This window comes from Trachemys scripta, chromosome 2 (assembly GCF_013100865.1).
Source record: "Trachemys scripta elegans isolate TJP31775 chromosome 2, CAS_Tse_1.0, whole genome shotgun sequence".
NCBI classification, from domain to species: Eukaryota; Metazoa; Chordata; order Testudines; family Emydidae; genus Trachemys; species Trachemys scripta.
In genome coordinates, this window is record NC_048299.1 from 169,561,750 (window position 1) to 169,575,718 (window position 13,969).

At 44.3% G+C, this 13,969-nt stretch overlaps 1 protein-coding gene across 2 annotated transcripts in view; it reads left to right on the forward strand.

Moving 5' to 3' along the window:
• Nucleotides 1-476: 476 nt before the first annotated feature.
• Nucleotides 477-13,969, forward strand: part of DSP (desmoplakin) — a 48,763-nt gene continuing 35,270 nt past the window's right edge. The window contains exons 1-2 of one of the 2 annotated variants that reach the window (XM_034762280.1): nucleotides 477-1,192; nucleotides 11,311-11,413. In XM_034762280.1, coding sequence (XP_034618171.1) covers nucleotides 1,008-1,192; nucleotides 11,311-11,413 — 288 coding nt within the window. In that variant the 5' untranslated portion in view covers nucleotides 477-1,007. The remainder of the gene's footprint in view (nucleotides 1,193-11,310; nucleotides 11,414-13,969) is intronic. The other variant, XM_034762282.1, reaches the window with a different exon arrangement.

Consider the following 13,969-nt stretch of genomic DNA (forward strand, 5'->3'; position numbering starts at 1 on the left):
ACCGTGGGGGCGAGCAATGTGCAGCGCGGGGGCCTGGCAGCGGACAAGAGCTGGACACCATCCAAAGAAATGCAAAGAACCAGCCGGGGCTCCCAACAGTTAATAAAAACAGCCACACACTTGCAAAAGAAGGCAACTCGCTGGGGCGGGGTGTGCAATGAGCCGGTCATTCGGACGCGCTGCTGGGAACAGGGCGCTTCGCTTCCCTGGGAGCCTTCCCCCGCGTGGAGACACTCCCGTGCGCTGCCTCGGCTCCTCGCCCTGCCTCCCGGTGGTTGGGCGGAGCTGGGGCCGCCGTAAAGGAAGAACCCAGCAGAGCTTGTGTGTGTGTATGTTGGCCATGGGCGTCGCACGCCGAGAGCAAGCGCCAGGGCTGGGCTCAGGTGGGGGGCGGGAGTCAGACATAGGAGGCGAGGAGGGAGGGGTGGGAGCGGTGGCGGCTCCACGCCCAGGCTTGTCATTGTTTAAAAAAGCACCCAAAAGGTGTGGCTGCGCCTGTCCTCCGCCAGCGGGGAGGGACTGGATTTCGCCTCCTTCTCCACCACCACCACCTGCAGCAGCCCGGCTTTCCTGCCACTGCTGCCCCAACCTGCGCCCCGCGGAGACAGACGCCTGCGCCCCTACCACGCTCTTTCCCGCTCCGCTTAGTTTTGTACCTGGTGCCATTTCTTCTGCTCCCCTCGCTACCTCTCCCTCTTCTTCCCCTCCCGCTGAGGACAGCCGATCCGCTCCCCCCCTTTACACACCTGTGCCTTTGCACCCGCTTCCATTCTGCACGTCTGTCCCCCTCCCCTGAACTCACACCAGTCCCCCGCCTACCGTCCTGGGCAGACACTCCCGCTAGGGACGCTGGCACTTCCCCCCTTCTCCTCCCCACCTGTCGCTCCCCTTTCTCCGTCCTGGTACTTGCAGCCCCGACCGCTGGGAGCCGGCCTGGCTGTGAATGACTCTGCCCTGATCGCTTTGTCCTCCCCGGTGCTTTCGCCGAGCCCCTGCCCGCCGCCGAGATGAGCATGAACGGCGAGTCCCACCCGCGGCTCAACACCTTGGCCCGGATGGTCAGAGCCGAATCCGGCCCGGATATGCGCTACGAGATGAACTCCCATATGGTGGGCGGCAGCGGCCATACTACCCACAAAATGTACACCATCCAGAAAAACTATGTACAGGACCTCAGCTCGGAGGGATACGGGTAGGTGCAGCCGAGCGGCGGGCGTGGGTCCCCCGACGGGATCGCAGGCAAAAAAAGAAAACATTGATCGGCTGAGCTGGGTGAGGGAGGAGGGGGGAGTGGGGTGGGGTTGCGGCTCAGTCCGAGAAGAGATCAGGCTCTGCACAAGAGTGGAGAAGCTGCAAAAATATCTCCTCCTGTTCCCCTTTAGGTACTCTTGGTGTACACAGGGGGAGGGGACGAGTTATTCCACCCAAACTCCTTTCTAACGCAAGTGAGCCTTGAAGTTTGTAACTTACTGCTACTGTTGCATGCTGGTTTTCTGCAGGCGATTCATTTCGCCTCAGTAGTTCCTTGTTTGTTTATTTGTTTGGTACATTTGGGCAGGGAGAAGGGAGAATAAACACTCCCTGCAGGAAGAGGGAGTTATTTATACATTACTTATTCCATGTGCCGAACAAGATTTGTATCCTGGACGTTTACCTGTTAAAATATGAAATCTTTACCTTGCCAGTGCTCTTTGATCTCTTTTCCTGTGAAATACAAGAACATTTATAGTTATCATCATCTCTGGCTCTGTAGGCTTTCTTTTTACTCTTCCCTGGAATGGAGATCTGGGCCTCTTCAGAAGCTGTTAGATAAAGCTCTTTGCAACTCATTCACGCCCATGGGATTTTGCTGTCTGTGAGCGAAGCAAAGCTAACCATAACACAAAGAAGGTTCAGCAGCCTTTAGTCATCTCAAAATGGAATAAAAATAAAAGAAACCATTGAAAGACTGTGCAAACCCGATAATAGTGGGGTGATTTTCTTGGGGGTTGCTGTTCAGTACCCTGGGAAGAGATCAAGTTGCCTTATTGTCTTTGTTGCTGTTTGGATGCATTGTTGTTGTTTTTTAAATCTAAGTTTACCAAATGCTGTTTATTCTGTTTCTGCAACAAAGCCCGGCTTGAAATTGTGGGGTTCTAACTCTGAGTTTGTATCCAGAGCAGGGACATGGCAGGGTTGACAGCTTGTGTAGAAGTTTCTAAATTTCAACAGTGTGAAGATTCTTGTAATGGCGTCGCTGTTGCTTATTAACGGGAGACATCCGTCACTGTTGCTCTTAGCATTCTGTCAGGTGTTTTAAAGAGTTAGGAAAAGCAAATACAAGTGGATTGTCTAGGTAGACAAAAAGAGAACTAGTTTGGAGTTCACCTGTACTTTTCAAAACCCAGGTCCACTTTTTGTGTGTGTCTGCAGCTTGTAATACAGTACACTTCCGAAAACTGTTTGCATGTTGTGTAATTCAGAATATTTTATCTCCTTTCCCCCACCTGTCAAATTCTTTGAAGAAAATCCTTTAAAAATAGATCACTCTTAGTTGGCCCTAGGGTTGGTGGAGGTAGTCTAATAACAGAATATTTTCATAAACATTTCTGGTTTATTGTAACTGCTGTGAACCAGGTTTGAAGTCAACTCAGAGATTAGTACTATTTACAGTTTATTTTATCAGATCTTGCTACCTTTCTAAGTAAGCTAATTTTTTGGGAGTCCTTTGAGGGCAAGCAAAGAATAATTTTAATTATTACTTGGATCACTTTTCTACTTCATATGGGGGCTCTCTCTGGAGGACTTAGGTACTAGTTAGAGCCACTACAATATGGCATAGTTAAAGCAGGAAAATCCCCCTAGTGTAGATGCAATTATACCAGTATAAAAGTGCATATACCTGTATAGTCTGTTCTGGTTTGTTGAAGTGAAATAAACTATGCTGATGCAAAGCACCTTATACTGATATAGCTGCATGCATGTTAAGGCTTTTACTGTCATAACTATGAAAGTGAAAAATTCCAGCTCTTACTGACATCATGTCAGTAAAACTTTTTACATGTAGACCAGACCATAAATTATGAAACCACTTTTTATTAATTCTTGCATTTGTTTCTAATCTCTGCCAGCCATTACAATCTAAGGCCATGACACTGTAATGAATTCCATCAGATTAGACCCCTGTACACTCAAGAAGGATTTCTTTAAATAGCTCAGATTGTGAGACTTGGTCCTAGTTGTCTTACTGAAGACTTTGAGTAACTATGGGGTAAAACTTGGCCCTACCAAATACTAGTTGTCTGATCAAGGTGTATATAGAAAAGAACTTTAATCATTTTGGTTAGTGATTCACATGGCTGAAAAGTAGCATATATATTTTACTTCAATCATACATTGATATTGCCTGCTTGAAAGATAAACCACATAAATCAAATCCTGCTCTCAATTACACTTTGGTAAATCTGGAGTACCTCTATTAAAGTTATCATTGATTTAATCACGTTATTGACTTCAGCTGGGTTGCCTTGGCTATACAATGGTATAAACCTGATTTAGAGTAGAATTTGACCCTGTGATTTTTGTTGATGGCACATTGTCTCATTTCTTCCGAGGAATATGCTAAAGGAACTAGACACATATAAACAAACTGTACTGAATCAAATACCTCCATAAAAGACATTTGGAAGTAAGGCTGCCCAAGCCACCACTTGCAACTCTGCTTGGGTACATATGATCCTTTATTAGTGGGCCACACAACAGTAAACATTACATGTTGTTTAGTTATTAGTTATTGTGAATTATGTGCCCAATCTTCTGGTTCTTAGTATAGTTTATGTCTGATAAGGTGCCCTTACGTCATAATTAAAGATAATTAATTGTTATTACAAACCAATATATTATTATTACACATATTGTAATAATATAAATTATAATACCTCTTCATGTTTGAACTCTAAATTGCTGGATAACTGGAATAATACGATGTTCTACCAGTGGTATGTAGCATCATTCCGTTGTGGAATCCTTTGATGGAGATCTCCTATCCTTTAACTTTGAGATACATAGGCTGTGTTGCATTCTTAAGGCTTTATTCTGCCATCACGAGCTCACCCAAAAATCCAATTAATAACATTTAATATAAGTTATACATGTAAATTAATGGAAGAATACACTCCTCCTTTATTCTATTCCGTCCTTCATGGGTTTTATCCCAGTGTAACTACATTGGCTTCATTGGAGTTATTCCTAAATTTCTCCTGATTTGAACCAGAATAAGTGAGAGGAGATATGAGGTCCCTTTAATTTATTTTTGTTTAACACTTATTTTAATTTAGCTTTTCTTTATTTTTTAATAGTGGTATAAAAAGCGTAGGCATAATTTATTTCAATTTGGACTTGATTGAGAGTGCTATTGTTAATGGTCTAGCATCAACATCCTTTCATTTCTTCTTGACAGCATATCCTTTGTTTTAATCTTTTTATTGACAAGGCCCAATCTTGCCAGGAGTTCAGACTAAAAATCCTCTTGACTCCATTGGGAGATCTCCCCATGGAACCCTAGTCCATAGTTTTGGTCCCATTTTCATGAGATTTTGTGTTTAAACTTCATGTAAATGCAGGGGTGCTGGAACAATTTTTATAGTGGGGGTGCTGAGAGCCATTGAACCAAACTGTAAACCCTGTATGTAATGGAAACCACTTCAAGCCAGGGGGTGTGGTAGCATCCCTACTTCCAGCGCCTATGTCTGAATGGGAAAATAATGTTCTAAACAAAGAGCTGAAATGCATTTGTCCAAAATGTTTGAAATGTTTCTCTTCAAAACATTGAACATCTTTACCCCAGTCTGAGGAATAGTTCTTTGCAAAGGCTGATGTTTCTAAAATCAGTTAGGTGTTTAGCTGGGATGTGTCCAAAAGATAAGGACATTTTTATTACTGTATAATTAGAAAATAATTAGCGCCTGATCCTGCAGCTGTGCTGTTTGCAGAGCTCCCATTGACATCGAAAATTCTGCCTGTAGCAGGTCTGCAGAATCGGGGCCATAATCTATTCAATCAATCTTATAAATGGCATTCAGGCTGGCAATTCATATGCCAGATTTCAGTGGAGATGTTAAACCTCCAAAACCGGGATATTTTTAAAATGCAAAAGCTACTGTACCTTAATTTTAAAATCAATAGGGTTAAATTTGGGGCCCGATCCTGCTGCTTTGAGGCCTACACACCTCCCCCTCTTATTCGCATTGAGTAACATCTTACTCACAGAGCAGTGCTAGGCGCTCCCTACCCTTAGGGCTGAGTATGCTGTCTCTGCGGTATTCCCAGCTTCTGCTGGCCTGGGAACTTGGGATGAGCTTGAGTCCTGAAAGTAGATACTGTTTGACAGTGAATCTTGCCAGTTCATCAGGCAATTGACTATCTAACCCTTTGCTATCTAGGGATAAAATCCAGTATACCAGTTCAGTCTATAGCTAATTATCAAGCACATAATACTTGGCTGCAAATCCAAATTCACTTAAATACATGCGCTATTTTGAAATGTACTGTAGCTCACACACCCAGCAAATTGCAAGGGAGTGAGAAATCCACATACCAGCCCTGAAGTAGCTTGTAGGGTCTGGCAGAATAACAAACAGTAAACTCAGAAAAAAAGACTGGAGTTTCCTTTCTTCCTGCCTATCGAGCATTGCTGTGGTTTACAGGGTATCGGCCAATGTAAATCCTCTTCACTGATAAGATTGCTCCCCTTCACAGTCTCAAGTTGTGAGTGAGGAGGGCCCCTGCTGTGACCAATCAGAAGATAGAAAGCAAAGAACACAATCAGCTAACAAAGCTATTGTTTGTAGGTCAGCAAAAGAAGAAAACCCACAGCAAGAAATGGGGTGGACTGTTGGGAGTTGTTTGGGAAATAAGGAAGAAAAACAGGTTGTCACTTTCATAACTCGCTCTTTACAGGAGAGTGGGTGAGACCACTTCTTTACAAGCTGTCTTCCTAGAAAAAAAGCCTCTTTCAAGTGATGTATGTAGTGTAGTTGTAGCCTTGTCGGTCTCTTTCAAGTGAGGCTTCTGCTAGAAGAAGTATATTTCCTGGATCTGCACACTAAGCTAAAGCCTTTGGGCCCAATTCCATACTCCTTGAGATTTAAGAATGGGAAAGACAAAGTTATGTGGGTAAATGTTAGTGAAGCATATTATACTCAGCAGATAGATAGTGTGTTTAAAAAGATGATGTTGTTCCTAAGGCTTAATCCTGTATGTTTTAATGGTGAAGAAACTCCCTGGCTCCATTGAAGTCAGTGGGAATTTTTCCATTGACTTCACTCGAACCAGGATTTCACCCAAGTCTTTCTCTATTACAGGATTAAAGGCTTGATCCAGCAAGGTACAGAGCCTCCTGAGCTGTGCTCCCTCAACTTCTGTTGAGTGGAGGATGCTTACCATCTCTCAGAAGGTGTTCAACACCTCACAAGATGAGTCCGTTTGGTGAGGCTTCAATATGCAAAATTAGCACTTGTAACAAAAGTGATATATCGAAAACTCAGTTATAACATTCCTGATTTTTTCATGCATTCACCGTGGGAAACCTTGTTTTATGGTATTTTTATTTTTGGTTACATCTATTTAAATATTGTGACTAGATATGTAGCTACTTTTTTACACGCTCCTCTTCAAAATATGTCTCATTTGTATTTTCCTGTGAGCATATAAAATTTATAACATGCAGGTCACAGCTTTTGTTAGTATTTGATTGGAGTACTTTTGTGTCCAAGTTCAGGAACACCTGTGACTAGTAGGCAGCAAATATAAAGTTGTTTAGCAGTTGGTTAAACAAGATGCATACAGCGCTTGCTCTTCGAATTTAGAATCCAGTTCAGGTTTTTATTAACCACTGCTGAGTGAGCATATCAAGTAATGCCTTGATGAATCTGTTGCTTGTTCAGACAAGTCTGAGGGAGTGAAAAAAAACGTGATTTTTTCCCTCAAGTGTTGGCTTGTTGCATATGGCAATTGCTTGGGTCTTTGAACCTGAGCATAAAGATAATTTTAAAAACTTGTTTTAATTGTGAAAACAGGAAAAATTGTTTCTCGGGGGGCGGCAACCATTTAACTCCTTTAGGTGTTGTTGGCCCTTTGATGTGTATCCTCTTATACATACACAGGCCAGAGGTTTGGCCTTTTGCATCCCTTCTGTGTTGCTCTCCAGGCATAAAGGGGCTGTAAAGCTGACCTAAGGATTCTTGAAGGTATCCACTAGTTCTGCAGAGGGCACCTGGCTGTTCATGAGCCCCACCCCACCTCTCTGCACTGCCTGCAGCGGGAGTGCTGCTACTCTCCAGTCAATGTCCCGTTGGCGGAAGTTAGATCAGCCCTAAGGCTGTGCCAGCTTACACTGGGACCATACTGATCTTCAGGAGTCCTGGGCCTCTGGGACTGCAAAAGTGCTATGTAGCCCCCTGCCCCCTCCCCCTCCCGCTTTGCTCACCTCTTAGGTTCTGTACTGAGAACAGCTCAGCTGGACTTGAGGGTCAGGACTTAAGTGTTAACAAAAGAGAAATCACTTCTTTTCAAAATATATAATGTAAGAAATCTTTAGACTATTCAAATGTTTCTAGTAACACTAGCAGTGAGCAACACTGGGTGATAGAGAACAGGCGCAGACATGCAAGTGAGTTCTTGCTTACCGCAGCTCTGTTGCTGACTCGTTGTGTGGCCTTGGGAAAGTGTCTCTGTCTCATTTTAAAAGTAATGTTTTCTTGTTTTCCTCCTCTTGCAGTTGTGAGGATTATTGCTAATTAACAGTCATATATAGGCTTAGGTGTGGGACGTCCTGTACGTGCACACATGAAAACATGGTTTAAAATCTAAGAATAATTAGTTAGGGCCAGATTGAGACCCGCCCTTCTGTAGGGTTGGGAGCTGCTCATGAAATCTGTTCCTGCACAAAGACTGATCACAACAGCAATCCCTGGGGAGCCACATCCTTGCTCCCTCATGGAGAGCCACAGACTAATGTAGCAGGGGAGTAGCCTCCATCCTAAGGAATGGAACAAAGTGCATGCCTTCAGTGCACAAGGAGCAGAACTTGGAGAGATTCTGCCTCATTTCTCTTCTGGTGCTCCTCCTGGAGTGGTACATGCTGGAGCTTTTGCAAAATACACCACCCTACCCTACGTTTTAAAAGCTGCATCCCTGCCCCAAAATCAAATTGTTTTGATATATACACATACTTTTATATAAAAGCACAAAATGCTTCTTTGCTGCTTTAGGATATTTTAATATCATACTTTTGAAAGTCATGAATTAGCATCAGAATAAATATTCTTGTGTAAGTCTTTGAGATGTAATAAAAAATATGGATTTATAAATCATTCCAGACCTAAGGCGTGATTCACCATTGACGGACTCTGTTTTTATGCCAGTGTAATTCCATAGGTTTCCATTCACTTAAACAATGTAAAACTAGAATAATGTAACGGTGAATCAGGTCCCAAATGCATATTTAGTAAAAGTCAGTGCACTCTTGTTTTGGAAGTCCAGACAAAAGACCTGATCTCTGATTTTCCCCTCTATCTAAATAGACAGGTTGTGTGATTTTGACAGTGTGAATCCACTGGTTCTTCTCGACTAAGTGAAAGAATGACTCCATATGTGATAGGGACCGTCTTCTTACTGTATGTGTGTACAATGCCTTGCGCAACGGGACCTTGATCCCTAACTGGGGACGCTGTGTGCTATCTCAGTACAAATAATAATAACAATCCTTCAGTTTCATATCCGGAAGTCTGTTTCATCTCAAACAATCTCAGAAGATGTGTGCGTCAGCATGATGCTTCTGTAACAGCTCATTTGGTTTGAATCACATCAGGGTTAACTAGATCCTACAGCCTTGTGAAGAACATAAATGGAGTTGTGTGCAGGGTGTATTGGCCATTTGGATGAGACTTTAAAAATCAAGGTTCTTTCTTCCATGCATGCATATTAAAGATGCCATATCACATTTTAGAAGAGTAGGATTTTGCCCTGATTTCTCTGGCCCAAGCTTCTCTTCCCAGCTGTTCATCCACTTGGCTGTTGCCTCCATTACAAGATTGGCTGTATGATTGCTAGGCAGCATGGATGGGATTTTTAGAAGAATGCAGACTTGTCCTAACTGTTCCTATTGCAGTCAAGAGGAGTTTTACCATTGACTTCAATAGGAATAAACTCCTCTTGACTTCAATAGGAACAAAGAGTTAGGTCATGGTTTTTGAAAATGCTACCCTGTATTGCTTATAAAGTACCCTACAGCTCGAGAGAGTGAAAAATATTATAGTGTATTAATGTAAGAGATTGCAACATGTTGATGAAAAATCATAGTGATATTTAATCCTTGATATAATAAGAGGTGGTATATATTTCAACAACTGGTTAGATTTGTTTGCTGCCACTGTTGTAGAGTTTGTGTCAATCAAAGTGTGTTTAGGCATTATATTAGCTAATATTTCATTTAAGAACTTGTTAGAAAGTTCACTTCCATATTCTTTTAGTTTTAAAATAGGAGGGACATTTTTGAATGTGAATGTATGTTTGTGCAGATAAATCCTTTTCAAAGGCCAGCTCCTTGTCTAGTGTAAATTGGCATAGCTCCATTGACTTCCTGGAGCTACCCTGTCTTACCAGCTGGGGCTTTGGCACCAAATAGCTACACCTGCCTGGCAGTTCTACGCAGAACCATTTATTGCACTTCACCAAAGCAAAGTTTTTATTTCTGGAATTAGCCTGTCTAAATTTTTAAAGTGAAACTGATGCTGAAGTACAGAATCTTGTGGTTACACCTTTACTTTCAGATACAGGGATCTTTTCTCTAGTCAGTGCATGCCAGTTAATGCACACATACGTGTAGGCTTCCTGGATTTATACTTGTTCTTCAGTCTTTTAAATTGTTGTAGTAGGTTAGTTTATTTGGAAAGGATTTTCTTTGTCAGCTATGGAGATTCTTAGACTGACATAATGGACCTTTTGGAATTTTCATACATTCTTTGGGTACGTCTATACTTACCCGCTGGTCCAGCGGTAAGCAATTGATCTTCTGGGACAAGATGCGATAAATCGATCCCGGATCGATCCTGGAAGTGCTCGCTGTCGACGCCGGTACTCCTGCTCTGTGAGAGGAGTACGCGGAGTCGATGGGGGAGCCTGCCTGCCGCGTCTGGACCTGCGGTAAGTACCTTTAAGTTCGAAATAAGATACTTCGACTTCAGCTATGTTATTCAGGTAGCTGAAGTTGCGTATCTTAGTTTGAACTGGGGGTTAGTGTAGACCAGCCCTTTGTGCCTTACCTCAGTTGATATGAATCAGCAGAGCTCCACTGAAGTCAGTGAAGCTATGTTCATTTGACCCAGCTGAAGATCTCTCCCCTTACATAAAACTCCTGTGAATATAAGGCATTTTACTTTCAGAGAGGGTACCTAAAAGATTAATAGGCAAAAATAGTGTTCTCATACGCTAGTAAAAAAAATGATTTGAAAAATATAGGCCACTTAACAAGAATGCTCCCTTTTTATGTTTTGAATTTTATGAGTGCAAATAATTGCAGGTGCAATTGTTGTAATGTAGATTTTAGGTGTAAGGGGAGAGATACTTGTAGATCCAAAGACATCAGCTGAGCCCACAAAGAATTATGGATGTAGAAAAGGAGCTTGGGTTAAAATCGAGTCCATATGGTTTGGCTTTTCTTCAGTCTGGTTTCCAAATACCCAGGAGTGCATATGGCCTAGATCCTGTGCTGCTGCCGAGGAGTGCATGCTGCAGCTTGGAAAGTTAGCTTTATGTTACCTTTGTGCTTCTTCAGTCTTGGGTTGTTTGTACTCCAGTTCTGGTCCCCTGGAATAGCCTAAAGCAGCTTAGGCACTGGTCTGAATTGTGCTACTATTTGGTATATACTGAAGAATGTAAGGAATTTGTTACTCTTGTATGATGGATATGTTCCCCTGCTATGGTCACAGATCTGTGCTAGAATAAGAACTTTCTCCTTTACCAGGTGCCAGCTTCTCCCTTCTGCTTGATCCTACAGTGAAGTCATCATCAAGCCTATGCTTCTAGAATTACAGCCTGTTCCCACAGAGATTGTTATGATGCAGAGTCAGCATTCTAACTTCACTGCAGGATAAAATAGGAGGGGAGATGCAGCATATTGATCTCTGAGAAGCCTGACTAAATTTATTATTTCATATCACTTTCCTTAATTGTTGGGAATATGAATTTCTTACTTCCTTTGAAAATGTATTTAAATGAAAGCCTAATTCATGCTGCAAATTTCATTCTACTATTCCTGTTTTTTCCTCCCAGTCAAAATGGTACCGGTACCATGTCGAGACGTCAGAACACCATTCAGGATCTCTTGCAGAATTGTGCGGATTGCCTGATGCGTGCTGAACTTATAGTGCAGCCTGTGAGTCCCCTTTATTTTGTTTATCCTAAATGAATATTAACGCTGTAGGTAATGGTACTTCAGAACTTGCACACAATTAACTTTGGTTCAAAGTTGAAATTCCACTTTTCCTCTTCTCACTGATCCTTTCAGATGTTCTGCAAAGGAAAGCTTGCCTTTCCTCTATTGGCCTGAAATACTATATATCCTTTTCAGATCTCGCTCTTGAAACATGTACCTTTCACTTCCGATTGACTTTTCAGTAGAGCTGGCTGGAAAAAAATTAATTCCAAGATTTTCTGATTAAGACAAAGGAACACGCTTTCTGTGAAAATTGTCATGGAACATTAATCACACCAGCTCTAATTTTCAATGTTAGACTGACACCACTGTCGGTGCAAACCATCCCCGTAAATGGTGTGTCCACTTATATGCTTCCCCAAACTTGGCTGTATTTGTTCAGCAAAGTGTTCTGAGATGCAGTTGCCCTGAAATTGAACCAGCCCTGCACAAAACTACTGTATCCTGGCTGGTAAGGAAGGGTATGAAACTAGGCTGAGGTCCCCTTAGCTGTCTCTTCTTAAATGTATCCATTCCAGTTCTGCTGTCAGCTCCCCCAGTGTAAATGCAGAGTTGGTCAATGGTGTGCAATGGAGTTATTCTGGATTTACACTGGAGTAACTGGGTTCGATCCTGCTAGGTGTTGAGCACCCTGAACTCAGATTGAAATCAAAGGGAATTCAGGATGCTGAGCACATGATGAGGTTGAAGTCACTGAGATCTGAATTAAGCCCACAATCTCTGCAGAGGATGTAATTAAAATGACATTTTAGAGCCCTCTGTGGGCTCCAATCTCTTCCAGGAATGAACTCTCTGGTTCAGAGTTTTGTTTCCTTTTCTGAGTCATTGCATGTGTGTGTCCATGCTTTTGGAAATGTCCGTGCCAAAGCAAATACTGTCTCTTTCACCTAATATTATTTCAGTGGAGTTAAAACAAAGAAGTGCTTCATTCTGGCTCTGGGCCACTTGTTGCACTGTTTAATTTTAATTCTTTTGAGGCCAAAGAGTGTCAAGTCCATAAGAATTTTGCCTGCCTAAAGGTGGTGGGGGGGGGAAAAATGCATGTTCGATTGTGACTGGTCCCATGTAGGTGCACAAGTAGGGAGACAGGTCAGGGATCCTTTACCCCTCGTGCAGCGGCTGTGCGCATTCTGGTTCATGAGTCTGAGGTAGCAATTATTGCCAGCCTCCACAAGTTGGTAGGGAGGGATGTGAGAGGGGCTGGCCATGGCCTGTCCCTGCTCTATCCCAAGTTAATAGCACTGGCCCCATGCAGGGTGAGTGCATTCTGTGATTCTCAGAAGGTATTTCACTTGAATCAGGACAATGCCTAGCAATTCCCATTGAGGGCTCTGATATGACTGGCAGCTCCTTTATCTCGATCCGAGAGGTCTTCTGCGAGACCTCTCCGGGCTGCCGGTCTTCTACCAGGACCTCCTCCGGACCTGGAAACTGTTCTCAGTGACCAGGTCCGTGGCGGCCACTGGGGGGGGCAGATCTCCTCGTGGAGCCCCTGCTACACAACCCCCAGCTCCGTGTGCAGATGGCGGAGTCCCCCGCGGTGCGCCAGAGGTTGGTCCTGGCAGAAGTCACCAGAGTCGGAGACCTCCTGGACTACGACCGGGGAGACTGGCTGAATCCCCTGACGCTCGTTCGGCGCATGGGGCTCTCCAGGCCTTGTACTCCCTGACACGTACTTCAGGAGGTGAGGGCCGCTTTGCCACCCGCTGCTCGGGTCTACCTCGACCGGGTCCTGCACGAGGCCACGCCCCACCCACTCTCCACCCCTGGCCCTCCAGACCTTTTTATTGGGCCCCTGCCCCGTGGACCCAACCGGCCCCCTCGCCCCATCTCCGTGAGCTGGCAGCACGACTTGCAGCCGGTTCGTTTCCTGACCGCGCCAAAGAAACATCTATACACGCTCATGCTCCACACCCTTCACTTCCTCACCCTCGTGTCCCGCCCCGATACAAAATGGCAGGACCTCCTACCACCTGTTGAGGGTGAGAAGCCCTGGTGGGCCAGCCTATATTCCACCCTGGTCCCGAGGCCTGCCGGGGATATCAGCTGGCGGCTCCTTCATGGGGCCGTGAGCACGGGCGTGTACGTGGCGCGGTTTACCCCTGTCCCAGACACCTGTCCTTTCTGCGGTGTGAGGGAGACCCTGGCTCACGTTTACTTGGAGTGCGCCAGGTTGCAGCCTCTACACCGGCTCCTCACCAATATTATGTTGCGTTTTTGGTTGCACTTTTCCCCTCATCTTCTCATTTACGCACTCCCTATCCGTGGCCCCACTAAGTCATGGGACCTCCTGGTCAACTTCCTCTTGGCCCTGGCTAAACAGGCCATTTACAAAACCAGGGAGAGGAGGTTGGCCGATGGAGGCTCCTGTGACTGTGGGGCCTGTTTCCGGTCCTCTGTCCGTTCCCGTATCTGGGTAGAGTTCCTCTGGGCGGCGTCCACTGGCTCCCTTGACACCTTTGCGGAGCAGTGGGCGCTGTCCGGGGTTCTCTGCTC